The 27,495-nt window shown below is 39.2% G+C and overlaps 1 protein-coding gene across 1 annotated transcript in view; it reads right to left on the bottom strand.

Moving 5' to 3' along the window:
• The window catches only part of ZCWPW2 (zinc finger CW-type and PWWP domain containing 2), a 103,719-nt gene that overhangs the window by 23,257 nt on the left and 52,967 nt on the right, over positions 1 to 27,495 (bottom strand). The window contains exon 5 of the mRNA XM_084754930.1: positions 24,234 to 24,280. Coding sequence (XP_084611056.1) covers positions 24,234 to 24,280 — 47 coding nt within the window. The remainder of the gene's footprint in view (positions 1 to 24,233; positions 24,281 to 27,495) is intronic.

Raw genomic sequence — 27,495 nt, 5'->3', positions numbered from 1 at the left:
GGTCCTTTACCTTCAGGGGCAGTAGAAATAATTTTGGGAAGAAGTGGGTTAACTTCTCAAGATTTTATTGTGCATTTAGGTATTATAAATGGGGATTGTAAGGAATAAATTAAAATCACGGCATATATTTAAAAAAGACTGCAAAATAATGCAGGTGATAGAATTGCTCAGCGGTTCCTGTTTCCCTACATCAAGGGCAAAGCTGCTCCAGTAGAAAGAACAAGCGCATTTGGGAGTACTGGAAGATGTGTGTTCTCGCAAACAACGGTTAATGATCAGAGACCCAAATTACTACTGCAAATGAATGGTGTTGAAACAGGTTTGGTGGATACAGGAGCCGATGTCACAATCCTTTCTCAAAAGTCTTGGAATCAAGATTGGCCACTTCAGAAGGTTTATATGGAGTTTATAGGAATTGGTAAATTATCTCAAATAAGACAAAGTGTACAATGGATTAAATGTTTCAGACGAGAAGGGCAAACAGGGAAGTTGACACCATATGTGGCTGGAATACCCATAAATACATGAGGAAGGGATCTTTTACAACAATGGTGTATTCAAATTAATACTACGGTAGTTACAGAGACAGACAATGGTGAAATCAGGAGTGAGATGGTAGATGCTCCTGGGGAAGGTACTGATGAGTGTAATCAAGAACAACCACAAGCTGTGCCCACTGCCCAACACCGAACTTCATGGGTAGTGAGCTCCACGTGTATACAGGGGGCCACTGCTGGCATACCAACAGCCTTGCCCCTAAAATGGGTATCAAACAGACCTGGGTGGCCAGAGCAGGGGCAATCAACAGAAGAAAACTGCAGGCGCTTCAGCTACTTGTACAAGAGCAGCTGGAGGCTCTCCATATATAAGAGTCTACCAGCCCATAGAATTCCCCTGCGTTTGTTGTAAAAAAGAAATTAGGAAAATGGAGGCTACCAATGGATTTAAGAGCAGTGAACAGAGTAATTCAGCCAATGGGTCCTTTACAGCCTGGAATTCCTTTACCTTGTTACCTAAGTCATGGCCTATAATAGTAATTGCCTTAAAAGTTTGTTTTTCATATACCTTTGCATGAACAGGATAGGGAAAGGTTTGCTTCCTCAGTACCTACTCTGAACAATAGGGGTTAAATAAAGAGATACCATTGGAAGGTACTTCCACAGGGAATGGTAAACAGTCTAACTTTATGTCAATACTTTGTGCGACAACCATTAGAAATAATGCACAGGCAATTTTATCAATCACTTATCACTACATGTATTATATTTTGGGCTAGTTCTGATACAGATACTTTAGAGAAAATGTTTAAAGGAAACAAAGAATTCTGCCATGGTGGGGATTTCGGATTGCTCCAGAAAAAAAAAAAAATACAAAGAGAAGATTTATTACCTATTTGGGCTATAAAATAACAAAAAATTCAACAAAAGGTAGAGATTCGTAGGTACCAGTTGCAAACTCTTAATGATTTTCAAAATTTGATGAGAGATATTAACTGGCTGAGGCCTACAATTGGATTAGCTACTAATGAATAAAGTAGTTTGTTCAAACATTACAAGGAGATTCAGATTTAAACAGTCCAAGGTGTCTAACATCTGAAGCAGAAAAAAAAGAGTTAATTCTGGTAGAACAAAGACTACAAGTGCAGATGTGGCTAGAATGATCCTAAACTTGATTGTATTTTGGTTATTTTGCCTTAAATGCATTCTCCTACTGGGCTCATTATGCAAACGGAAGATAATATTATGAAATGGATTTTCTTGGCACATAAAGTAAAACATTGAAAACATACATCGAAAAAATTCTGAATTAATTATAAAAAGTATAATAAGACTACATCAACTGTCAGGAATAGACCTGGCTGAAATAGTAGTGCATCCTACTAATACTGAGATTATGTCATTGTGAGTAATCAGTGAAGATTGGCAAAGAGGTTGTAGTAATTACTTGGGAGAAATTAATAACAAATATCCAAAAGTCAAACATATACAGTTTAGAAAAAGAACTAATTGGTTTCTTTCATGTATTGTAAAGAGAACACCAATTCCAGAGGCACCTACCTTCTATGCTCATGCAAACAAGATGGGAATGGCAGGTTATAAGTCAAATAAAATAAGGCAATCAAAAGCCCATATACCTCAGTATAAAATCAGAGTTGTATGCAATCCTTATGGTGCTGTTAGGTTTTCCTGAATCTCTGAATATAATTACTGACTCTCATTCTGCAGAAAGTTGTTTTGCAAACAGAAACTGTGGAATTTACTCCTGATGACTCAAAACTGCAACAAGCCATCAGAGGTAGAAACTATCCATTACATATTACTCATATGCAGTCTCATACAGATTTACCAGGCCCATTAGCACAAGGAAATGAGGGAACTGACCAATTATTAATAGGAAAAGTGTTAGAAGCCTCAAATTTTCATGAAAAGCATCATGTTAACATAAAGTTTTAAAGAAAAAAATTCTCTTTCACTTGAAAACAAGCCAAAGAAATAATTAAAAAGTGTCCGATGTGTTCTCTATATAAGCAAAATCCATTGCCTTCTGGAAGTCATGCTAGGGGCACAAAAGGAATGAAATCTGGCAGAGGGATGTGTTTCATTTTACAGAATTTGGAAAACAAAGGTATGTACGTCATACCATTGATACATACTCAGGGTTTCAATGGGCAACTGCTTTAAGTTCTGAAAAGGCTGATTGTGTAAATACACGTTTATTGGAAATAGTGGCAACTATGGGGATACCTGCACAAATTAAGACTGACAATGCACCTGCATATGTATCCAAAAAGATGAAGAAATGTTTTGCACATTATAATATAAAGCACATTACTTGTATACCACACAATCCTACAGGACAAACAGTTATAGAAAGGAAGGGAAAAATACCCCAGGGACAGATTATGCTTTGTTGACTCTAAATTTCCTTAATGTTGGTGAAAAAGGAACAAATCAGCTGAGAGACATTGGATTATAGGAAAAAAAACTGAGGAACTAGGACAACCAACAAAGTATAAAGATCTGTTAACAATGGACTGGAAACCTTCAATAGTTTTGAGATGGGGACATGGTTATGCTCATGATCAACAGGGAATTTAAAAATATGGTTACCAACAAAACTTATAAAGATTAGCTCTGACCAGGGATGACCTCCTACTATCTGAAACATGAACCTCTTAGGATGGCAAGGGAATCTTACGGGCTACCTGGTCCTCATGACATGCTATCCTTTCATACACTATGGATATTATAGTCAAAACAGACATAAAATTCATGCCTTACACCTGCTCAAAAATACAGCAGAAATTTGTCTTTAGCTGATCTGTGCACTTTGCATATTCCCTATGTATAAATGCAGAAATGCACCAACACTAATATTTTTTAAAGTTTGTTTATTTTCAGAGAAAAAGCTCAGCTAATATAACACAAGTTGCCCAGGCGATTCAGCCTCACAGATGGCCTCAGTTACTGTTTCCTCAGGAATTTACATGCATATCCACTTCAAAAGGACTGGTCCAAAGGATTGCTCCCACAGAGAAAGGACAGAAAAAGATACAGCTAGCTTTTCCAGTGCTTGGCCAATATCCTAATTTTCTAAGGATACCCAAAAGATGTTTTCACCTCCAAACAGCAAAAATTAATTTTAAGAACATGATACCCCATTTACAATAGGTGGGATGGGTAGTTTTGATGGGTAACCAATGCTTGCTATTGTCTAAGGGGGGCTGTTTATAAGTTAGTCAAGGTTAGATTTAGGGATTTCTTTCCTTCTCCCCCTCTATCCTACTTTCTCTGATTTTTCCATCCTATCTAGTGTTAGGGGAAAGAAGAGAAAAGGGGAATGATAAAGGGAGGATATAGAATTATAGGATAAGAGGTAGATTATTGAATCTACTAGCCTCAATATTTTACACTGGTATTGTATATTGATAGAAATATAAGATCATTTTGTTCAAGTTTTACTTATAGTGTTGTACATATTGTATACTGACAGAAATGTGAGATTATTTTGTTCAACTTTTGCTTAATGTACTGGACATATGCAACTCATTTGAAAATGTGATGCAAAATTTTACTCTTATGAAAGCTAACTATTGCAAACTGTTCAGGATTGTTGGGAATGCAAGTTAGTAGTTAGTAATCTATAAATTTTTACTTATAATCTTGTTAGATACTAGTTTAATTACAGAAATAAGCTTATTTAGTCACTTGTATATGCTTTCAAGGTTAAGCATAGACTATATAGCTAGAAACAAGCAGTGTTTGCTTATTTAGATATACTGAGTTAGATAGATAGATATGATCATGCACTATAGTAAATAGATGGTCTTCAAATACTTCAGAGATCTACAGAATATGGCTTGTAATAATAAAGAGTTTTTCTGACAGAGAGACACATCTGCTCATGGCAGCACCTCCAATCTACTTCAATGAAAATGATGGGCACCAAAGAAACAAATATGGCAAAATAGACATAGGATAAAAAAAAAAAACTGTTTTTATCTCTAATGCTGATAGCAGGCTGACTGTCCAAACTGTGAACAAGCATTACACTGGGAAATTGACTGTCCAACTTTGCAGAAACTAGGTGGGTCAATCCTTCAAATTTCCTGCTTCACAGAAAAGTCTGTCAGATATTCTAGGCCAGACGACTGAAAACTGGATGCCCCAATGATACAGAAAAAGTTTAGTGATTGTGAACCGTTATATTTTTGGAAGCTGCTTGCCTGTACTTCCAACATATTAGATAATATTTCCTTCTAAAGTCTCTGATGGGGTTGAAGACTAGATAACCATAGTATTATTATAATTAAGCTTTAGTGGTTTTTAGGGTCTAAAAACATGTTTTAGGTTGATAAATGTTAACTTACGATAAGAAAGTGATCTAGGAAAACTTTGGACATAGGATAGGACTCACTAGATAGGATAAATAGTGGAATACTTTCTCCAAGATGGTCAAATGCAAACAGACTGGACCTTGTAAATGTAACTTTTACCTGAGAATTCTCATAGTTATTATTTTTGTATACAGAGTTGTTTGTTTGTTTGTTTGTTTTATGAGACAGGGTTTCTCTGTGTAGCCTTGGCTGTCCTGGACTTGCTTTGTAAACCAGACTGGCCTCGAACTCACAGCGATCTGCCTGCCTCTGCCTCCCGAGTGCTGGGATTAAAGGCGTGTGCCACCACGCCTGGCTGTATATAGCTTTTAATAGAAAGAGGGATATATAGTAAATGTAAACATATTTTTGTTTTGATCCCAAGTGTGGGATGAGAAACAGACTTGTGTTAGAGTATGCGGTGTTTGTCTGTTAGAAACAGACTTGTAAGAGAACAGGTGATGTTTGTCTACTAGAAGAGGAACTGCCTCCTGTGGGGGCATGGCCTTTGCCAACTCATAAACATCCCAGTATGGACTCTGAGAGCATATACATATATACATACGTACATACATACATACATACATACATACATAGACACGTGTGTGTGTGTGTGTGTGTGTGTGTGTGTGTGTGTATGTGTGTGCCCAAAACAAGAGTCTTGTCTTTTGGTTTCAGCACTGCTTCCTATCATTTGGCTGTTCATCACTCTACTTTGAGATGCTCCTAGAGATAAATGCTCCAGAGAATGTTTTGAGCTTCGCAGTTCTGCCTGCTGAAGTCCTGACTATGAAAAGTGGAATCACTCCAAGGAACTAAGTCTTAAAAGGTCGACTTTTCTTGTTCCCATTAACCTTTTTTCTCTCCTTTCTAAGGTAGGTGGGTGGGAAGGGAGGTATAAGCATTAAAGGACCCCAAATAAAGTAAGTTTGAGAAAATCCAAGGCTTACACAAATATATAGGTGTCTGCGTCTTTATTGATTGTAAAAGTGGGTTAAATAACACCTCTGTAATAAGTATAAGCCTAATAACAATTAGACTATACTTTTAAATTAACAGCAACATCCCAGAAAGAGGAGAGGGTTTCAAGGAGATGGTTTGAGGAAGAGAAAGGCTCCTGGTTCATTTGCCGTTTGTTTGCTGTACTGCTGGATATCCTGATGACTGAGATTGGTACTGCCCCCACAGAACCCGACCACCCTAACCAGCCAGAAGTAGCTAAAGAGAACTCCACCCCCTCTCCCCACTAGCCTTCCTCCTCCCCTACCTAGCTCTGGAGGGTTGATAGAAGGGAGGCAGAGGCATAGGAAACCTAAATTAAAATAGATTTTAAAAGCCTGTGCTACACATGATTATCAGAAAAATCAGTACAAATTTCAAAATAAAAGGGAACGTTAAAAAATACAATTCTTGCCGGGCGTGGTAGTGCACGCCTTTAATCCCAGCACTCGGGAGCCAGAGGCTGGTGGATCACTGTGAGTTCGAGGCCAGCCTCGTCTACAAATTGAGTCTAGGACAGCCAAGGCTACACAGAGAGACCCTGTCTCAAAAAAAACAAAAACAAACAAAAAACAACAACAAAAAAACAAAACAAAAAACAATTCTTCTGAAAGGGCTCCTAACGGATATGCTACAGAGAAGATTTAACTGAAAAGAAAAAGCAAAAACAAGCAGAGATAAACAAATTCAGCATTATATACATCTAAATGAACGCAAGGCTTATACAGGCTCAAGGCAGACAGGACCTCAGTCAACATGGTGAATTGGGTAAGCAGTCCCACTTCTACCTGACGCACTTTTGCAATTAGTAGAAGGTCACACATCCAACTGTGTATGAATAATGCCAAGTTAATAGGTTTAACAAAATCGAACAATGACCCCCCCAAAAATAAAAGAGAACACAAACTGCACAGTCAGAGAAGGAATGGTGATCTGGGAGGAGCTGGGGCAAGGGTGAATATAGTCAAAATACATCACACAGAATTTGCAAAGTACTAATAAAGAAGGAAAAAATAAATAAATGAACCATGACCTCCCCTTTCCCCAAAGCCTAACTGGGGCTAAGTAGAGAGCTCAAACTAGAGCTTTTATATATATAGCAGGTAAGACCTGGGTTTGATTCCTAGCACTGAGCGAGATGAAAAAAGACGAAAAGATTCATAATCAGAGATAATAACATGAAAGAGGAAAAGGAATCAGGCCAGGGCAAAAAGTAAATAAATGATATTGAATTACTCATAAAGAGGTGTAATTAGGACATTTATAACCAATAGAGTGATTTTAAAAATAACAATACAGGAGTTCCAGAAAAGTACTTGAAGATTAACATGTTCATATATAAGGATAATCCTTCAAAGAAGAGGGCTGCATTCTATAACTTCTAGACTAGTAGGAAGAAAAACAGGGACTTTTAAAACCATGAATTCTGATAGAACCTAGGAAAAGAGGCAGAGAAGAAAAGGAATAAAAAACACTGTAAGTGGAAACATAAATTAAATCTTAAAAATTATTCCAGATATATTTATAAGAATACAAAGGGATCAAAATTCAGACTTGTTTAAAACAAATGCTGTACAATTTAACTTAAAAGTCTCTAAGCATGAATGACACTTTTTAAAAATTCAACTTGTTTATTCCCATTAGTATAGATGACATTTATACATCTCTAATGTGTTTTTCACTTTTTAAACATAACTTTTTATTGATTATTTGGGAAATTCACATAATGTACATTATCACCTTTACTTCCAAGTCCTCCTAGGTCCACCCTAGTATCACCCACAAAAAAAGATATTTTTTTAAGTCCAGTTTTTGTTGTCCATATAGTTACTGGAGAATGGTCAATCTCCCAGTGATTAGCCCCTTAAAGAAAAATGAGACCTTTCCCCACTCCCGCCTCCTCCAGTGGCCATCTGTTCCTGGAGACCTATACTTCAGCATCCTTATCAAGATTTTTAATGGTCCTTTCACATGGCTTCCTGTCTAGGCTGGTTTTTGTTTTGTTTGTTTGTTTGAGGGACTAGGGATGGATGATAAGGGTTGTCACAGAGGCCTTCCATGTCCTTCTTTCTCAGCTGTGAGCCCATAGTCATCACTGCCACTGCAGAAGCTTCCTCGTCCTTCACAGTCAGCAGGAGCTCAGATCATGAACTTCTATATGGCATCTGGTGAAAGCATGGACCATGGACCTCCACCTGGCCTTAGTGTTAGCATGTGGCCCAGACCTCAGCATGGTCGCCAGTGACAGTAAGGGTCATGGGCATCAACACGGTGCCCCACTGCAGCCCAGCCCACAGACAGTGGTAACAAGGGCCCTGGGGCCATGAACACTGCAGTAGAACCACAGACTCAGGCAGCACAGACATCAACCCTCCCCCGGGTGGCAGTCTAGGACATGCTCAGGCCTCAGACATCAACATGGCTCAGCCTCTCTCCACAACATACACACCACTCTGTTCCCCCATCATTCCCACTCCTCCATTAAAAACTCATTCATCATTGGAAACTGTAGCATGTCACTCAGTGTCTATATAGTTTGTCCATGCTGCTGTAATGCAAATGGTACAGCTCTAGGCCTCCGCTCTCTGAAGCACCGTAAGTACTGGACCATCACTGAGACTTCTTTTCTCATAGCCATGCTTCAGGTTTTCATCTCCCATGGTGACATGCTCTGGGTCTGGTTCTGCAGCACTGGCTCCTCCTCACAGTCCAGCCACTCATAAATGGAGTAGGTGTTGGGGTTGACTGACTCAAAGCACTGGACATGGGCAGATGGCAGCTGAGTTGGTCAGGCCATCCCTTCCCATCATGCAGTCAGGCTAATGGGTGTGCAAGAAAAAATGGTCCTTTCTGCAAATAGTATGAGTACAACTGTATACTCACATATAAAACATTAAAGTTCAACCCCTACTTACATCATATATAAAAATTATTTTAAAATGGATTAAAGGTTTAAATGCAAGAGTTTAAATGTTAAACTCTTGGAAGAAAACACAAAAATAAATCTTTATAACTTTGGCATCTTTGCTGTTTTTTTATAGTTGTGAAGAGACATCAGAACTAAGGCAACCTATAAAAGAAAGGTTAAATAATGGGGGGCTTGCTTCAGTCCAGAGGGTTAGAATCTGTGATCGTCATGGCAGAAAGCACGGCAGCAGGCAGGCAGCAGGCAGGCAGGTGCCGGAACAGTAGCTGAGAACTTACACCTGATCCACAAGCATGAGGAAGAGAGAGAGCTAGGAATGGCATAGCTTCTGAAGCCTCAAAGTCCTCCCTCCAGTGACATGCCTCCTCTAACAAGGCCACACCTCTTAACACTTCCCAAATAGGTCCACTAAGTAGGGACCAAATAATCCAACAAATAAGCTATGAGGTCCATTCTCATTCAAACTTCCACACTGAGTTTTGTCAGTGGCATCTTATATGCAACATTAAAAACACAAACAACCACAGAAAGAACAAATGGGATGTTACTGTTAATAACTTCAGTAGTTTTAAAGAACACCACCAAGAAAGAGAAGACAGACCATAAGATTAGAGAATATATTTTCAAATTACATATATGAGAACAAAACTTAACAATAAGATAATTAAATATGTACAAATTTTGAATGGATGTTTCTTTAAGGAAATACAGGAATAAGCACTTGAAGAAATTGTTTTGGTTTTTTAAAAGATTTTATTTATTTATTATGTAAACAATGTTCTGTCTGCATGTACAACTGCAAGCCAGAAGAGAGCACCAGATCTCATTAAAGATGGCTGGGACCCACCATGTGGTTACTGGGAATTGAACTCAGGACCTCTGGGAGAGCAGCCAGTGCACTTAACCTCGGAGCCGTGTCTCCAGCCTTAAGAGATTGCTAACAACATTGGTTGTTAGAGACACTAAGGCCCAAATCACGATGAGACACCACTCCACGCCCAGTGGGATACCTAGAAAGACCCACCCAAATGCTGGCAAGTGTGTGGTGTGAGATGGAAGACTCGATGGCTGTGAAAATGTGAAGGTGCGCAGCCACTGCTGAACAGTTGAAAATTCCTCAAAACCTCATGAGTAAAGTTACCCTGCAACCTCGCAGTTCTACTCAAGGAAAATGAAGGCATTTATCCACACAGGAACTTACACACAATGTTTCTAAAGCCATTATTCACAACAGACACTGAAGGAACAACCCAAATGCCCAGCAACAGGTAAGACAAATGTAGTATGCTAGTGCCTTCCTTTATTCATGACCGTTTTCTGAAGTTCCCAGTAACTAGTCTGAAACTAGTACATGGAAAATTATGGAAGTAACATAAATTGGTATAACTTTTATTATATCAGATTGCTTTAATTTTCTATATTATTTATGTTATTACTCATTTCTTCTATGGTGAATTTATAAATTAAACTTTATCATAGGTATAAAGGTATAGGAAAAAACATAGCTACACTGAGTTCTGTACTAATCTATGACTTGAGGCTCTCACTTGGGTCTCAGGATATACTCCCAATAAATAAGGGATGCAGAGACTACTACATATCCATATAAAAGAATATTACCCAATCACTAAAAATAATGAAGTACAAGCAAACACTATGTGAATAAATTTCACACCATTATGCTAAATGAAAAGTGAAAAGCCAGACAAAATAGTTATAATATTGCATGCCACCATTTATCTGAAATGTTCATAGATGGAAAAATCTATAGAGACAAAAAGTTGATGAGTGACTGGGAAATGACAGAAGGTAGAAGATGGACAGACAGCTAATACATATGGGGCTTTAGTGATTAAAATTACTTAGCACAAAAAATAAATTAATTTAAAAATTACTTAGCACAACTTTGAATATACTAAAAACCATTCCATTTACACTTGTAAATAGTGACTTTGATGGTATATAAAATATAACTTAACAAATTTATAACTACAAAATTAATTGCATGGAAAAGTTGAAAGCAGCTAGAATACAATATATTCATAATTATTAATATTGCTTAATTTGGTGATATTAATGCCTGGAAAAAATAAATGTTAACTCAAAAGCATAATTTACGGAGAAAGTTTATTACTCGGTATTAAAAGATGATCTCATTTTCAAAAATCTTAGCTTCAAAGTACACAAAACCATAAAAAAATTAAGTAAGATTTAAGATGTTTTAAAAATAGGGCACAGGCGTGGTGACACACACCTTTAGTTCCAGCACTTGAGTGGCAGGGGCAGGAGGAGCTGTGAGCTCACAGCCAGCAGGTGGGTCTCTGTGAGCTCACAGCCAGCAGGTGGATCTCTGTGAGCTCACAGCCAGCAGGTGGATCTCTGTGAGCTCACAGCCAGCAGGTGGGTCTCTGTGAGCTCACAGCCAGCTTGATCTGCAGATCAAGTTCCAGGCCAGCCAGGGCTATGTAGAGAAACTCTATCTCACCATCAACAACAAAGGCAAAAATAATTAATAAATTTTAAATATATAATAGGAAAAAAACAAATAAACAGAAGAAATCAACAACAGAAATAATTTTAATTAAATTCACACATGTTGAACCTAACATTGTAAGAATATATATTGTTTGCAATTCAAAAAACACTTATAAATGTGACTACCTACTAAATCAAAAGGGAAATTTCAAAAAATTAATAAAATCTCTACTTTATGCATGTATTTCACTGAGTAAAATGCAATACATGAAGTCAAACCTTGTGTGGCAGCTAACAAAGCATTCAATTGATTAGTAGTGGAAGATTCGTTCTCTCGTGAACCTTTCTATAAGAAGCTATCTGTCAGCTGTAATCAAAGTTTTGGTTTCTTTCATGTGTTTTTTGTTTTGGTCCCAAATGTGCGATGTGGAAATGTTTTTAGCTCATTGGGCACATGAGGTTTTGCCTGAAGCTGTCTTGTGAGAGGGCATATTTTACTGAAAACAGACATGTGAGAGGGCGCATGATGTTTAGAAAGAATATAAATAGAACCCCACAGTGAGATGACGCGTTTGCTACCTTTCAATGGTTTGCAACACTTTGCAAAGAGAAACGCTCCAGAGAGCGTGTGTCTGGCAGCTTGCGCTGACTCATGCTGGTCCTTCCGTGACCTGGTGCTTCTGCTGGACTGTGCCACTGCCACTGATTGGTGTTTGCTATTGGACTGGACTGCTGGTATCCTGACAACGCAGAGTGGAATCACCCCAAGGAACTACGTCTAATAAGGTCCACGTCTCCCCCCCCCCATTAACCTTCACTCTCTCCTACCTTTGGCCAGTGGGTTGGAAGGAAAGTAAAAGCTTTTGAGAACCCTAAATAAAGTAGGTTTTTGAAAAATCTAAGCCTACAGTCATCTATGTCATTGGATGACATATTCCAAGGATTTGTACACCAGGCTTTTCTTCTTACTAAATAATACAGACATCCTGCCATGCCATGTAGATATGAAATAAATTAGTGAATAAAGGTTGGAAGAAAAATAGTATAAACACAAGCATCATCACAAGTACAAGAAAGTTTTAGAAATATCATTTCTAGCTGTTTGTATGGCTCAGGCTCGCACTGTGTTCAGTACGTGTAGGGCACTAGGTTAAATCCCCAACAACTTCCACAATCAATGTGGTCAGCTGTGGTAGGGCCTGTCTTTAATCCTAGCACCAGGGAGACAAGCGGAGCCTACACAGTGAGTTCCAAGCCAGCCAACACTACGCAGTAAGACCACTGACTCCAAAAAAGACCCCACAGTCATAATAAAGTAAGTATTTTTTGATTAGGCCATTTAGTGGACTTAAATTGAATTTAAACTGTTGAACTTCAAAGTAATTCTCCTTTGAAGTGTTTGTTAGCTTCCTTGTTGCTTCTCAACTTTTCTCTTTGATCTGTTAGTGTGAGCAGAGTGCTCGACCTTTTGTTTACTCCACTCACTGTTTCACTCACTTCTACTGATTTTAAATCAACTACAAGTATAGGAACAATTCAAAATCATGTGCTAATTGTTTAGCATCTAAAAGAACCATTTACACTGAACATTTACAAGCATTAATTATAATAAATGAAGGTTTAGTTTAAGTAAGTCTGAAAGTATGATTAGACAAAGCCTTAGTAATCACTCAAGGCAACTGAGGTGCTGGTGAGTTCACAGGACGATGCTAAGGGACCGGGGGCGGGGCTTCTTTTGTGATCTTCACCCTCACAGTAATATTCCAACACTTACTCCATAACTCTGCTAAGTCACTGATTTACATCTTCAAAGACACTGCAGAACTTACTGATAACTTACTGTTATCAGCTTAAATTATCTGTGTATTTGAGTATGGTGTAAAAAGATTACTACAAGAATAAATAAGATCAATGTAACAAAATAAAACCACTCTACATGAATAGAAAGAAATAAACAGGTACCACAAAGTAGGAAGGCTTGTTTTGGAGACAATAAATTGTTTTTCTACTTTGATGAATGTTCCACAGTAATTGTGTTATTTACTTTTCTTTTTTTTTCTTTATTAATTTATTCTTGTTACATCTCAATGGTTATCCCATCCCTTGTATCCTCCCATTCTTCCCTCCCTCCCATTTTCCCCTTATTCCCCTCCCCTATGACTGTTCCTGAGGGGGATTACCTCCCCCTGTATATGTTCATAGGGTATCAAGTCTCTTCTTGGTAACCTGCTGTCCTTCCTCTGAGTGCCACCAGGTCTCCCCCTCCAGGGACATGGTCAAAGGTGAGCCACCAGAGTATGTGAGAAAGTAATATCCCACTCTCCACTCTACTGTGGAGAGTGTTCTGTCCATTGGCTAGATCTGGGTAGGGGTTTAAGGTTTACCGCCTGTATTGTCCTTGGCTGGTGCCTTAGTTTGAGCGGGACCCCTGGGCCCAAATCTTCCTATCATAACATTCTACTTGTAGGTTTCTAGGGCCCTCTGGATCCTTCTATTTCCCCATTCTTCCTTGCTTCTCTCACCTAGAGTCCCAATAGAATGTCCTCCCCTCTGTCTCAGTTTCCTGGTAAGTGAAGGCTTTCGTGGGACATGCCCCTTGGGCTAATATGCAGACATAAGTGAGTATATACCATTTGAGTCTTTCTGCTTCTGGCTTTACTCACTCATTATGATCATTTCTAGCTCAATCCATTTATCCACAAATTTTGGGAATTCCTTGTTTTTAATAGCTGAGTAGTATTCCATAGTGTATATGTACCACAGTTTCTTTATCCATTCTTCTACTGATGGACACTTAGGCTGTTTCCATGTTCTGGCTATTATGAATAAGGCTGCTATGAACATAGTTGAGCAAATTTTCTTGTTGTGTGCTGGAGCATCTTCTGGGTATATTCCAAGGAGTGGAATAGCTGGGTCTTGAGGAAGCCCTATTCCCATTTTTCTGAGATAGCACCAGATAGATTTCCAAAGTGGCTGTACTAGTTGCATTCCCACCAGCAATGAAGGAGTGTTCCTCTCTCCCCACATCCTCACCAGCATGTGGTGTCGCTTGAAATTTTGATCTTAGCCATTCTGATGGGTGTAAGATGGAATCTCAGAGTTGTTTGATTTGCATTTCCCTGATGATTAAGGAGGTTGAGCATTTCTTTAAGTGTTTCTCAGCCATTTGACATTCCTCTGTTGAGAATTCTCTGTTTAGTTCCAAGCCCCATTTCTCAATTGGGTTATTTGATTTGGTGGTGTTTAAATTCTTGAGTTCTTTATATATTTTGAAAATTAACTCAAAAAAGTCTGTAGCCTTCCTATACACAAATGACAAGCTTGCAGAGGAAGAAATTAGGAAAACTACACCCTTCACATTAGCCACAAGCAATATAAAATACTTAGGAGTTACTCTAACTAAGCAAGTGAAGGACTTGTTTGAAAAAAATTTCAAAACTCTAAAGAAAGAGATTGAAGATGACATGAGAAGATGGAATGATCTTCCTTGCTCATGGATCGGGAGAATTAACATAGTAAAAATGGCCATTCTACCAAAAGCAATCTACAGATTCAATGCAATCCCTATCAAAATACCTACACAATTTTTTAAAGACATTGAAAGTTCAATTCTAAACTTCATATGGAAAAACAAAAAACCCAGAATAGCTAAAACAATCTTGTACAATAAAAGGTGCTCTGGAGGAGTCTCCATACCTCATCTCAAACTGTACTATAAAGCAATAGTAATTAAAACAGCATGGTACTGGCACAGCAACAGGCTGGTTGATCAGTGGAATCGAATCGAAGACCCAGATATGAACCCACACACATATGGTCACTTGATTTTCGACAAAGAAGCCAAATCCATTCGATGGAAAAAGGATAGCATCTTCAACAAATGGTGCTGGTCTAACTGGATGTCTATGTGTAAAAAAAATGCAACTGGACCCATATTTGTCACCTTGTTATTTACTTTTCTTGTTGCTGTAACGTAGCACCTGACAAAAGCAGCTTAAAGGATGAAGGGTTTATGTTCTCTCACGAACTGAGGGGATGGAATCCAGGATAGCAGGTGGTGCCATGTTAGCTGGGACGACTGACCTCATATTTCTGGCAGAACAGAAAGCAGAGGCTGGACAACACTATACTGTGCTGCTTTAACAACTTTAGTTGCAATAGCCTTTGGTTGCAATTATCCTACCCTCAGGCCCACCACACTAAAATGCTAAGTTCCTTCAGTTGTACTCTATAAGCAAAGGCAATAATTTCCCAAGGCAACAGAAGGCTGGTGTTCTGGTTCTGTAGGATACAAACTCCTCTCCTCTAGAAGACTCGACATTACATTTGGACGTTACCTAATCCCAGATCATACAATCTCAAGATCCTTACTGTAATTATATCCACCAAAGCCCTTACTCCAATTAGGTCCCATTCTGGTGCTCTGGGTGCATGTATCGTTGGAGGCCTCTATTTCAAGACATTATAAATAAACACTGAAACAAAGATGCAGCCTACCTTTTCTGTTTTTATCCCCACTGTGAGCTGCCAGTCCTCCTGTCGTACAAACTAGTGACATTCAGAGTAAAGGACACAATGACACAAAGGTAGCAACACCTGAGAGTTTGTAACAAATACAAATTTCCATACTAGGTCCGGCCTACTGAATCAGGAGGTCTGCTTAGATAAGCTTTTAAGCACTCCAAAACAAACATGCCCATTAAAATGTAGTAGTACGCAAGTGCCATCGACCTTCAATAAGCCAAAGCATTGATCCTTTTCTCCCTGGATATACAAATCAAAGAAATATATGTATTCAAAGAACATGGGCCACATGCTGAAAAATAAAGAACCTCAACATATGAATATATGTACCTATACACATGTGTACATATACACACATATACATATATATAAAGAATTAATAATTGGAATAGCAAATGATAGAATTGCCTTTAATTCTAAATGAAGAAAATCCTTACATTAACTTTATAACTCTAATTCCACACTGTCCATTTCCGTAAGTCATTTGGCATCTAAATGAAAATGTGTCAATGCCTTAAAAAAAAAAAAAAGGAACAAGTGCATTAGCTGCCTTACATCTGAAGGTGTAAAGCTAGAGCTAACATTTTTTTCCTGTAGGAGGCATAAGCATGTGTTACAGCCTTCTCCTGAGGGTAATTGTCAGTCAATAAACACTACAGAGCTACGTACCTTGACAGGCTTTCCAAAGGTGAATATGCATGCTTTGAATAATGTAGAAAATTCTTTGCTCAAAGATATGCTATACAAATTTGCAAAGCCAGCATGCCCATTTCCCTTTGGAGGTGTGCATGAAGGAAGGATGGAAACCAGCGCCCTGCAGCCAGTACAAATGATGGTCGCAGCTGAACCCAAGCACCTGCAGGGCGCAGCGCACTTTCCAGTCTAGACACACTGCCCTGGGCATTTCCTGAGGGTTGAGGACTGAAATGATCATTTTCTATGCATATTTTGGATGCTATTTTTCTAAAGTATGTAATTCTATTGGTTCTTATGTAAACACTGATTATCATCTGCTAGCCAGGTCAGTTTTCTTGGTAGAGATTGGCATCCCCATGACCTGGGGACAGCATCGGAGGCCAGTGCCTGGCAGAGTGACTCATAAATGCCTTGCTGCTTCCTGCTCTCTGCAGTTGCATTTAAGCTCCGTGCGTTTCTCTGGTTGAGGGTCTTACCAGAGAGGACACTAGAGTGTGCATTCAAGCAGTGAACAGAGGCACAGAAGGGAATTTTCTCTAAAAATAGAAGCTGGCTACCAGTCCCACCTTGAACAAAGGCCATGAAGGATTTTCTATTAGCACCTCCAGCTGGGCTAAGAAGGAGCACTGCATAAAGCTTCAAGGGCTCTATGATTTGGCGTTTTGCTCAGAGATCTTAAAGCCTTGTATTTAAATTTTGTAAGAGGTCTGTTCAGGGGCTGAACACAGAAATTCAGGGTGGCTTGTCGTTTGCATTTCACTCATATCTATAAAGCACTTAAGACTGGTAAGAGTTAATTCCAACAAGGCACCAGGGAGGAGAGAAAGCTGAGAAGCTGGGTTTGTGGCACAGCTGCTCAGCTACAATGGAGCCAAGGATCAGATTATCTGACCTCTGGCTGGAGGCTCTGTGGAAATCCAAGTCAGCTGCAAATGTTTCCTGTTTCTGTGCAGTTTTTTTTCTAAAGCCATTGGTCATTTCAGCAAGGGAGGTGCTGTGAGGAGGATGCTGGGAGAGGGGAATGTTGGCAGAGGACACTGTTTCTAGGGAGATTTCTGAAATCTATATATTTAAACTGAATTGTTAAAAGCCGATGCATAGACATTTAACAGTTATAATACAGCGTTATTTTTTACAGACAAAGAAACGAATGTCGAGATATCATTATGTGTTTAACCATCTTTTCTCCTATTAACCTGGACAGTAAGAGTACTCACTGAGTCCTCAGCCTGTGGGATCATGTCAAGCGTCCTAAGCCCACACCCAGAGTGGTACATAAGAACCGTTTCTGACAGGAATGGACAGAATTTCCCCAATTACACAATACTTTTCATTTTATGTGGCTCAAACACGTTGCATCAACTCTCCGATAAATCCAGAGGACGCCCTGCACATAGATACATGGGAGAAAAGGCCGGCATAAGTCTTTGTGGTCTGGGCACTGTGTTCTCTAGTGTTTACTGGTGTAAAGATTTCTGATATGTACATTATATGAGAAAAATATTTTTAAATAACTGAAGGCATTAAATATATAAACAAAAAGAAAGATAAATAGTACCTCAAAGTCATTGGTAGGCTTATACAAAAGCCAAATGTTTATACACTAGAATTTATTATAAAGGGAAATCTGTAATAAGTCAGTTCTATTAATTTCACTGACATTGAACAGTAGTTGCTACTATTGAGCACAGAAAGATCATTCAGTATCTAGGGACATATCTACAATCTATGAAACATAAACTCATTACTCAAATCTCTATTTTATGTTATGCTAATAGCCATTATTGATTTTGGTTTTGATGAGATGAAGCTGAAGGGGGGTGGTGAACAGAAGTATCCCCAACAGACAAATTAAAAACTATTTTTTCTGCCTTCAACTAGTTCAAGCCATGGATGCAAGACTCATGCATATACAGGGTAAACTTTATTAATATATTCACATTTAAAGTGAATTAATATCAACCAAATCTTTAAATGAATATTATGAAGAGAAAAACAAAAATAAAAATTAAGTTATTATGAAAATGATAAAAATGAATGAATGAAATGAAAGCCTTTTTATTTGTAATAAAGACCAAAATAGTTTTTAAAGACAGGACCTGGTATAGGCCTGGCTGGCCTAAAAACTCACTAGTAGCCAAGGATGACCTTGAACTTCGGACCCTCCTGCCCTGCCTCCCAACCTGGGGCTTATAGGTATGTGCCACCTTGCTCAGTTGCTAGGAACTGAATCCAGGGCTTTGCGCATTCTGGGCAAGCAGTCTAGCAACTGAGCTTCATCCTCAGTGCCAAGGGTGAAAACAGTTCTTAAGAGAGAAAATTACTGATAGCTGGACATTAATTTCTCTTTTTCATGGGCCAGATCTGCATGACAAATTCCTGGACTTTCTCAGCTAAAGTGCTGCACTTGGACAAATCTCAATTTAGGACAATAACACAATATATATCTCCATTTCCACCTCTTGTAGCATCCTTCACATGTGTAACCTGGACCACACCAGAATGCAATGGAAACTGCCCCTTACAGCCAGCTGCTTCCTCAAACCTTTTCACCTGCCAAGCTGAAGCACTCCAGGCTCTATGCTCCCTGACTGCCACCTGTCTCCACGGGAGGAAAACACAAGAGTTTTCAATAGTGTTCTCTCTGTTTACCTGCTGCCCAGCTGCTCTCAGCGCTGCCCACCCAAAAAGACACTTTTCTAATAATATATATTTGTTCCATGTGTGTCTGGGAAAAGTAAGTGCATACCACAAGTGCACACTTACACTCTAAACTCTCACTGAGAAGCTCTCTGGGTTGAAGCTGGCTGGGATGGTGACTCTTACAGTCACATCTGAAAGGTTGCCCAGAAGCTCATGTCTTCAGGACTCAGTCTCAGCTTGTGGTGCTATTCTGAAGGCAGTGGGGTCTTCAGGACCAGTCAGCCTTTGTGCTAAGATGTGCATGTGTGCCTGCTGGGGCTGACTTAAGAGGCTGATCGGATCGTCTGCTACACACAGAGAGATGCTGACTGGCTAAGAAATCACTAATGAAAGACAATTAGATCTTCAAACTCAATTTGTTGCAAATGTGTTCTTTAACAACTGAAAGCAAACTATAGTAACCAATACTACAGAATAAAATAGTGACAGAACACCTCAATTAGCCAAGCTTAGAAAACAGTGATCTATGAAAAATGCACACTGTGCACAAAGTAGAATCAAGAAGGAAGCTAAATGAGGTTCAAAGGCCGACTGTGACTGCAAGGGCGCACTGCTCTCTGCCTGGTACGGGATGCCCCCAGCAAGGATTGGTCATCCGTGCCTCTGAGGAAGGTGCACATAAAGACACACAGTAAATCAGTGGGTTATAGTAGCAAGTAACATGCAGGGCTGGGCATCTTGCCATTAAGTACTGCAGGTTACCCTACTAACCAGGGTGATGTAGTGTCTGGTTGTCAGGAAGAAGGTTTGTGATAGGTCTAAGAAATTCCCTTCATCAGAAAATGAATGGCCTAGATTATTTCTTTTACACGTATCACACGAGAATGGGTCATTAATTTTTTTTTCCAAAATGACATAAGTAAAACCACTGGTATTAACAAGCATTAGGAAAAAGACAAGGAAGGAAGGAAGGAAGGAAGGAAGGAAGGATGACCAGGTAGGGATAAAGTGAAAAGGAAATCTTTTCCAGCCAGTAAAACTTGGCTGGTATCAAGTTAATTAGGAATAAGACTCTTCATTGAAAACTACAGAAAGCTGATCTGAGACAAGTTAGTGTCTGCATGAATGGGTTTTGTACAATAAACACACTTCCTCCATAATTAGCACATCAGATTTTTTCTACAGTACCAATCACCATCTCAATAGGACTCCGCTAAATAATTCTTGACAAAATAATTTTAAGGTTCATCTGAAAAATCAACAGGCAAGAATAATGAAAGTTTTTTAAAAATTGGGGTACTAAGAGGTCACTAGTCACATATCAAAGAAAACAGAGAATAAAGCAGTCTGGAACTTGCTTAATGAATACAAACAGTCGATATGGAAATAGATACCTTGACAGATCGAATGCCTTGTGTTAAAAGGAAGACACGCACAGGTCATAAAAAGCAGAGAATGGGATGACTGCTTAATATCCAGTGACAGCACTGGGATAGCTGATTAGGAACTGCAGCAACATTTTGGACTCCGTGTTCACATAACATGTGAAAATAAATCCACTGCTAGTATCAGTGAAGTGTTACCTATACTCAAAACACTGGATGTCAAGTAACACACTCAGAGAAACTGTTCTGCAAAACTATCACTCTCACATAAGAAGAAACCAGGAGGTTAGAGAATTAAACAGCAAACACTGGCTCACACTGTCAGGGCATGAAAGCCTTGGAATTCATTACTTGTGGTCCAGCTCTAGATTCCATTCTTACCCTTCCCACTACACTATCCCCAACACATTTTAATAGTGTAATAATCAAAGTTGAAAGCATACCTGCAGCCATATAGAAATTTTTACTATCTATACTAGTAGGGGTAAAGAAAAAAAAGCATGTGATAATAAAGCAAAAGTTGAGGAAGAGTGTATATCTTTATTACTAATATATGGATCATGTAAATTTGAAAAATTGCTAAGCAGTCAAAAGCAACTAACATTGGAGAAATACAAATTAGAATGACAAAATATGATTTAAACTGGCAAGGCCATCTTTGTTCTGCTACTTGTTGGTGACAGTTGTGGCATTTGCTGGTGAGAAAAAAAAAAACCAATGTGGCATTTCCCTACAGCCTTCCTAGGAGTCTCTCTAAGTGTCCTAAGGATGTAATCTGGACATGGTGCAGGGAAGGAAGTTGTCCTCATTCTGACTGCAACTACAGAAGAAAAATGAAGTCAAGCACAAACTGTGATTTGTGAAAATGAAGTGGCAATGCTTTAAGGCAAGTCACAAAAGCCTGAAGGTTCCATGAGAAAAAGTCATCTGGACTACCATCCATTTTTATTAACAGCTGGAAACTAGTAACACACTGATAAACTGTTGGTAACCAATTAGTATGACCATGTCTACAAATCAATTAAGAAAAACATAGCCATGGGGAGATGGGAATTGGGTAAAGGAATGGATAAAGTTTTCTGAGGAATATAATACCTAATGAATAGATGAAAAATATGTAACAAAAAAATAAAGTGACAATGATAGTGGCAAAGATGAAACTGAGGATATCTAAAGGAGCTGGAGTTCGGAGTTCGGAGTTCGGAGGGGGAAAAAGTACTCAGGGCCAGTGAGATGGGTCAGTGCATAGTGTTGCTCACTGCCAAGCCGGACCAATGACTTGAGTCTTAACCAGTTACATACGTAGCTGAAATCTTACTGTGTTGAATAAAGCAAATCATTCAATACTTTCAACAATTAGGTGTCTAGTCCATGGTAGTTTCTCTTTCCATAGTAACACTTGTAAACACATTGTCTGCTGACCTAATGGAAGATATTTCAGTTCTATTTTGTTAGCACACTACGTGACTGCATTTGAAGTGCAGGCAGTTCACACCCAGTCTGCGCCCTGTAGTTCAGCGTGTCTAATGCTCCAGGCTCCCCCCAGTCAGCTGCCTTGCATTCTTTACAACTAATATGCTCGAAGTGCTGCACACATCCTAATACCCCTCACTGTGCTTCAGCTGGAAGTGCTTTGCTTTCCTGTGACCTATGCTTTTATAGAAGTGAGTTCCTGAGGAAAAAACAAAAAATTTAAAAAGCTGTCAATAGACAAAAATGGCATGTTTTCTGGGTTTTCCTTGTAAAGAAGAGGTAAATGGAAGGGAACTGGAGTGAACATCTGGAGACCTGAGGATGGGACCTGGTGAGATCTTGAAGCTGTGAGACTCAGCTCCACTGCCATAAAGTTTCACATCTGAATGGGCCTTAGAAAAAGCCTCTGCTGCCTGTTTCACACGGTTTGAGAAGCAAAAGAAGCAGGGAGAGTCCATCTTCATGGAGAGCGCTGAGCAAGCGTGAGGCACCCTTGCCCTGCTGTGACTGACATGGCTTTCAGCTCCTACGGGGCGCCCGCAGCCTGGAGCTAACCATGAGGACTGCCCCACAGCCAGATCCACCCCAGCATGAAACTATAGAGGAGTCAGAGGCGACACAGCCGGAAGTGACTTGTGCTTGGCTATTTGAAACTGATACGTTTCTCCTCTTGGTTTTCTTCTGTCATTTTTTTTATTAATAATGTTTTACAAGTTTTATTACTAAAACTCTACACATAAGTAAAAAAATCACACACTAAAGTTAACTGGACCCAAAGTCTATTCCAACTCAATGACCTTTACACATTTAGAATAGGCATCCTCAACAGGAGCCATGCAGCCTCTCATTAAATTTCAACCTTTCAGTATCAAATATAGTTTTATAAGTATTTAACTATGCTTTCAAGATATTTTATTAGTTATTTGGATGGAATAATCTGTTTTGTCATGACAGTTTCACTCATATTTATAATAAGTAGTATTTTCCTAAATCTAATGCTGCTCTTCTGGGGACAACGGGAAATGTAGATGACATAGAAATAGTTAATGTCTTTATAACTTCTTATTCTATATGTGCAATAGAAGACGGTGAAATAACTAATTCTGTCTGCACTGCCTTCCACACTCTACAAAATGCCCGTGTGCACACAGGGTCTAGCCTGCACTCTTACAGAACACAACTTTGTCTTCTGTGACACTACTTCATCCTGGAGGGAAGTAGCATCCTTGCTTCATATCATAAGATTCCTTTTATAGGTTCAAAGAGAAAAATGAGGAAATATTAAAAAGAAAAAATACCAGGATGTGGTATCACAGCCCTATAACAAAAAATGACAAGAAAGAGTCCCTAGCCAGTGAGTCTGGGACCAGCTTGAGCTACCTAGCAATACTTTGCCTAATAACAAAACCAAGATATGAACAATGGCAAAATATCAAAATCTGATCTTTAAAAAAACTGGACACACACACACACCCCACTTCAAAAGTGATGCTCATCTCATAGACAAATAATCTCTAGACTCACGCAGAACATCCCTTTCTGTTCTTCATACTACACTTGGCATCTCTGGCCTCTTCCTTAAGCCCCGCCATGGACACAGGCAATCACACCGCAGGATCTTCCTTTAACACAGATGGTTTTCTTATACCATTGATGCACTATGTGCCAAGTGTGTGTTGTAAGCACTCACGTTTCCACCTCAGTGATGTCTTATAGAGAATGCCAATATTGTAGTCATGTTCTGCACAGTAAGTAGAGTTCAACACTGTTCCACATATAATATTTAAAATAGTACTAATTTTAAATATGTTTTTAAAAATTCTTGGCTTTATAAGCTTCCATTAAAATATTCTTTCCAATTTTTTATTTAGTTGTTTAATGTTGCTCTCTACTTAAGCTTAATAGCCATATTAAGCTGTAAGCTTATTGTTTCCTAGGAGAAAATTAATTTTCTCAGGTGTTACAGGAGCATGATATATATGAGCGCATATGAGTGTATATATATGTATGAAACATTTAAATAAAACTACTTGTTCCCTTGCTTATTTGTGCTTTTATTGCCCTAATCCCACAAAATTAATGAAAACCATCACAAATGTTGTTTCTAGTCAGTCTAATAAGGTACATATATATTCAACTAAACTTCACAATGAAAATCAAATTATTGGATCCTTTTAGTAATCTATTTTTCTTTTAAAAATAGAATTTGAAGTTAACCTTTAAAATGTAATCTTACCCTTTTCTTGGCCACCACAGCAGCTTTGGCTCCTGCTTTGGATCTGTCTGTAAGATAATACAATATGTCAATTTTTAAAAAAGAATCCATCTTCCTGTTCAAATAGATAAATAAATACAGAACTAGAATTTTCTACTTTATCCACATTTGTAGCTGTACTATTTACAGTGACCCTTTTAACTAAAACACTAATAAATTCACCTCCTCAGAGCTAAGTAATCCAAAAGCCATCATGTCAAGAAGGAACTCTTACCGAACGGATGTTCTTTCAGTTTTATTAGTTAGCATCAAGTCTGCCTAACTTCTGGTTTCTGGTCAATCTGTGCATTTTGAAGCACACAGAATCTAAAATTAAGTCCATGTTATCTCTACTTGTACACCTGTTTCATACTGGACACAGGATAAAAATATCATGTAAGCTGTGCTTCATTTAATAATCTACATAACATTATAAGGCACACAGACCATCTTCCTTGTAAAGCTAAGGAAATTAATACTCTAGCACCCTGCCTGCGGCTTTACTGGCAGAACAGGCCCATTTGATTACAAGCCCCTAGTCTTTCCAGGGTGTCTGCTGCCCCTATTAGGGACCACTGAGGTACCAACACTGACTCAGATGTGATTCCACAATAATGTGGACATTTGTACCATTTCTCAGACTACCACTGAAACCAGAATATTTAGTAACCAACTAGCACATGGAAAATATTCCAATATATTATTTTGGTATACACAATATATGTATGTGCATATGTTGGTTAAAAATCAACAGAGAACCATTTTGAGAGTGTGGTCACTGGTAGGTTTCCTTTGCCCAATGGATGGCCCACACCCATGCACCTATGGACAGTACTAATTGGACATAATATGTTGTTGAAAGAAAGCATGTTAAGAGGGAGGAGATGTTGGGACACACAGGGGTAGTGGGAGAGGAGAACTGGTAATGTATGCGTCATGTCATTGAACCCCTGTATGAAGGTATCAACGAATATTAAGAACTGACAGGAAACAAACACCCAGGGAAGTGTGTTGTTGTAGTCATCTTATCACTGGCTTCCGCGTGTGAACTGTCCTCTTTCCTGTACCCCTGCCCTAATGCTTAGGGTAGGCCTCCTCAGGAAACATCACTCCTCCTTGTTCAGGAACACACAGGACTACTCACTGTTACAGGTGATTCCTCCAATTAGGAGAAATACCCACCTCCTTTCTGATATTCGTATGTGTCTAAACATTATGCAAGACTGAAACATTCCTTAGGGCTAAGAAAAGAGTTAATATGCAGTGTCTGTTTAATGGCATTCTTGGTTTCTGTAAGACTGAGCATCTTTTGAGTGTGGCAGCTGAAAGTATCTTTTCACAAGGGCAGAAGGCAGGCCAGCTTCTGGTCTGGCACATAAGGACTTAAAAGTTGCCACTCCATCTCAATATGTTAAGCGCTAAAATGAAAACCCATAATCAGGTGCATCAGAGAAGACGGGGTCTTGGGGCCCACTTCTGCTCTCAAATCTGGAGACACAGACGAATCAGTGTCGAGAAGCATGATTCACATGAGCAGAAAATCTCCCATGACACTCGGTCCAGGGACGAGGAAATCTGAACCCTCATCAGCACACCCCTGGAGGTTAAATGTGAACAAATCTGAATCAGAAACTGCAGTGGAAACCATCACAGGCACAGGGGAGACATGGTACCACCCGTCTGTGAGTTCTTCCTCCTGGAGAGCCACCAAGGTCTCAGGGAGAAGGCTGGAGAAAACTCACCAGGTATCTGGTAGAGTGAAGCTGCATTTTAACAGACTGTCCACAGAAGAACCTATCTTACCACTGCTCAACATGTTTGAATTTTTCAGAGCCTCACTCACTGGAGGAAGCAAAACAGCTCATTGCAATCCGCTGTAGACATCCTTACTATTTAAATGGATAAAAAAGAAAAAAAATGAGGAGTCTTGTTAGGTTCACAGCCTGCTCCTTCACCCTCCACACCTTAGCACCAGCTAGCTGACTGAAGGCTGACACTACAGTTCTTGTTGTGCAGGGTACCACACCCAACTTTGAAGAGAGAGTGATACATGGATGGAAGCGGGGTGCAGTCAGAACCTATACGGCAAGCACGGCACATTTATCAGATTGGTAACATGAAATAATTACAACTATTGTGCTAAGACACCTAATATTAAAAGCCAACAGCAGCAAAAACAACTGTGTAATACACAGAAACATGAAACTTCTCAGAGTCAAGAAGAAATTCTAGAGGATGAAAGGTTCTTTACCAGATGAAGAATGTCTGACTCATCAGTAAACATGATGTGGGCTGGGAATGAAGCTTTAAGCTTTAGACTACAGTAAATGAAACTGGCCAAAATGAAGAAAGACAAACAAAGAGGAAAAGGAGGGAGGGAGGCAGGGATGGGAGGACAGAGAATAGAGGAAGTTTCCGCTGGGCAGACATGTGGTGCGTCCCTATCACCCCAGTATTTGGAGGCTAAGGCTGGAAGATTGCCATATAAATAAATAACCAGTGCCCAAAAGACCTGAAAAGACACTTCAACAAAGAATCAAATATGCACATCCCAGTACTGAGCACCAGGGGTAAGTTTGGCTCTTGGGGAAAAACACAACGAGGTGATACCGATTTCGGAGATGTCAGCTGTAACCCAATGCTGAGATGATGCAGAGCAACACGGATTCTCAATCACTGCTGACGCAGCTTTGGCAATCAGCATGTTTTCAACACAATACCAGCAAGCATGCTTCCTAGTATTTACTAAAGGGAGTTGAAATTTCATGGCCACACAAAAACTACATTTGTTGGTAATCATCCAAACTTGAAGCAATGCAGATGTTACTAGGCAGATGATTGGTGGAAAGTGTGGTGTGTACAGGAGGGGAATATAACTCGGCACTAAAAAGGAACGAGCTATAGAATCATACAAAAACACAGAGGAAACATAAGTGTATGTTACTATAGAAGGATCCAATATGGAAGGATAATTTACTTATGATTCCAACCATGAGCCATTCTGAAAAAGGTAAAACCATGGAGAGAATACTATGGAAAGTTGTGTCTCAGTGTTAGCAGGAAGCAGAGATGAGTAAGTAGACCACTGACAGTTTTTAAGGCCATGAATTACTGTCTTCAGTATGACAGTGATGAACATATGAGACTGTATCTGTCAAAACATATAGTGTAAACTTAGAGTGAACCCTCGTGTACACTATGAACTCTGGGGATAACTTGGAGGTGTCAATGTAGGTTCACTGAT

This window comes from Acomys minous (genome assembly GCF_964271855.1).
Source record: "Acomys minous genome assembly, chromosome: 13".
NCBI lineage: Eukaryota > Metazoa > Chordata > Mammalia > Rodentia > Muridae > Acomys > Acomys minous.
This window is presented reverse-complemented; position numbering and strand designations above follow the sequence as displayed.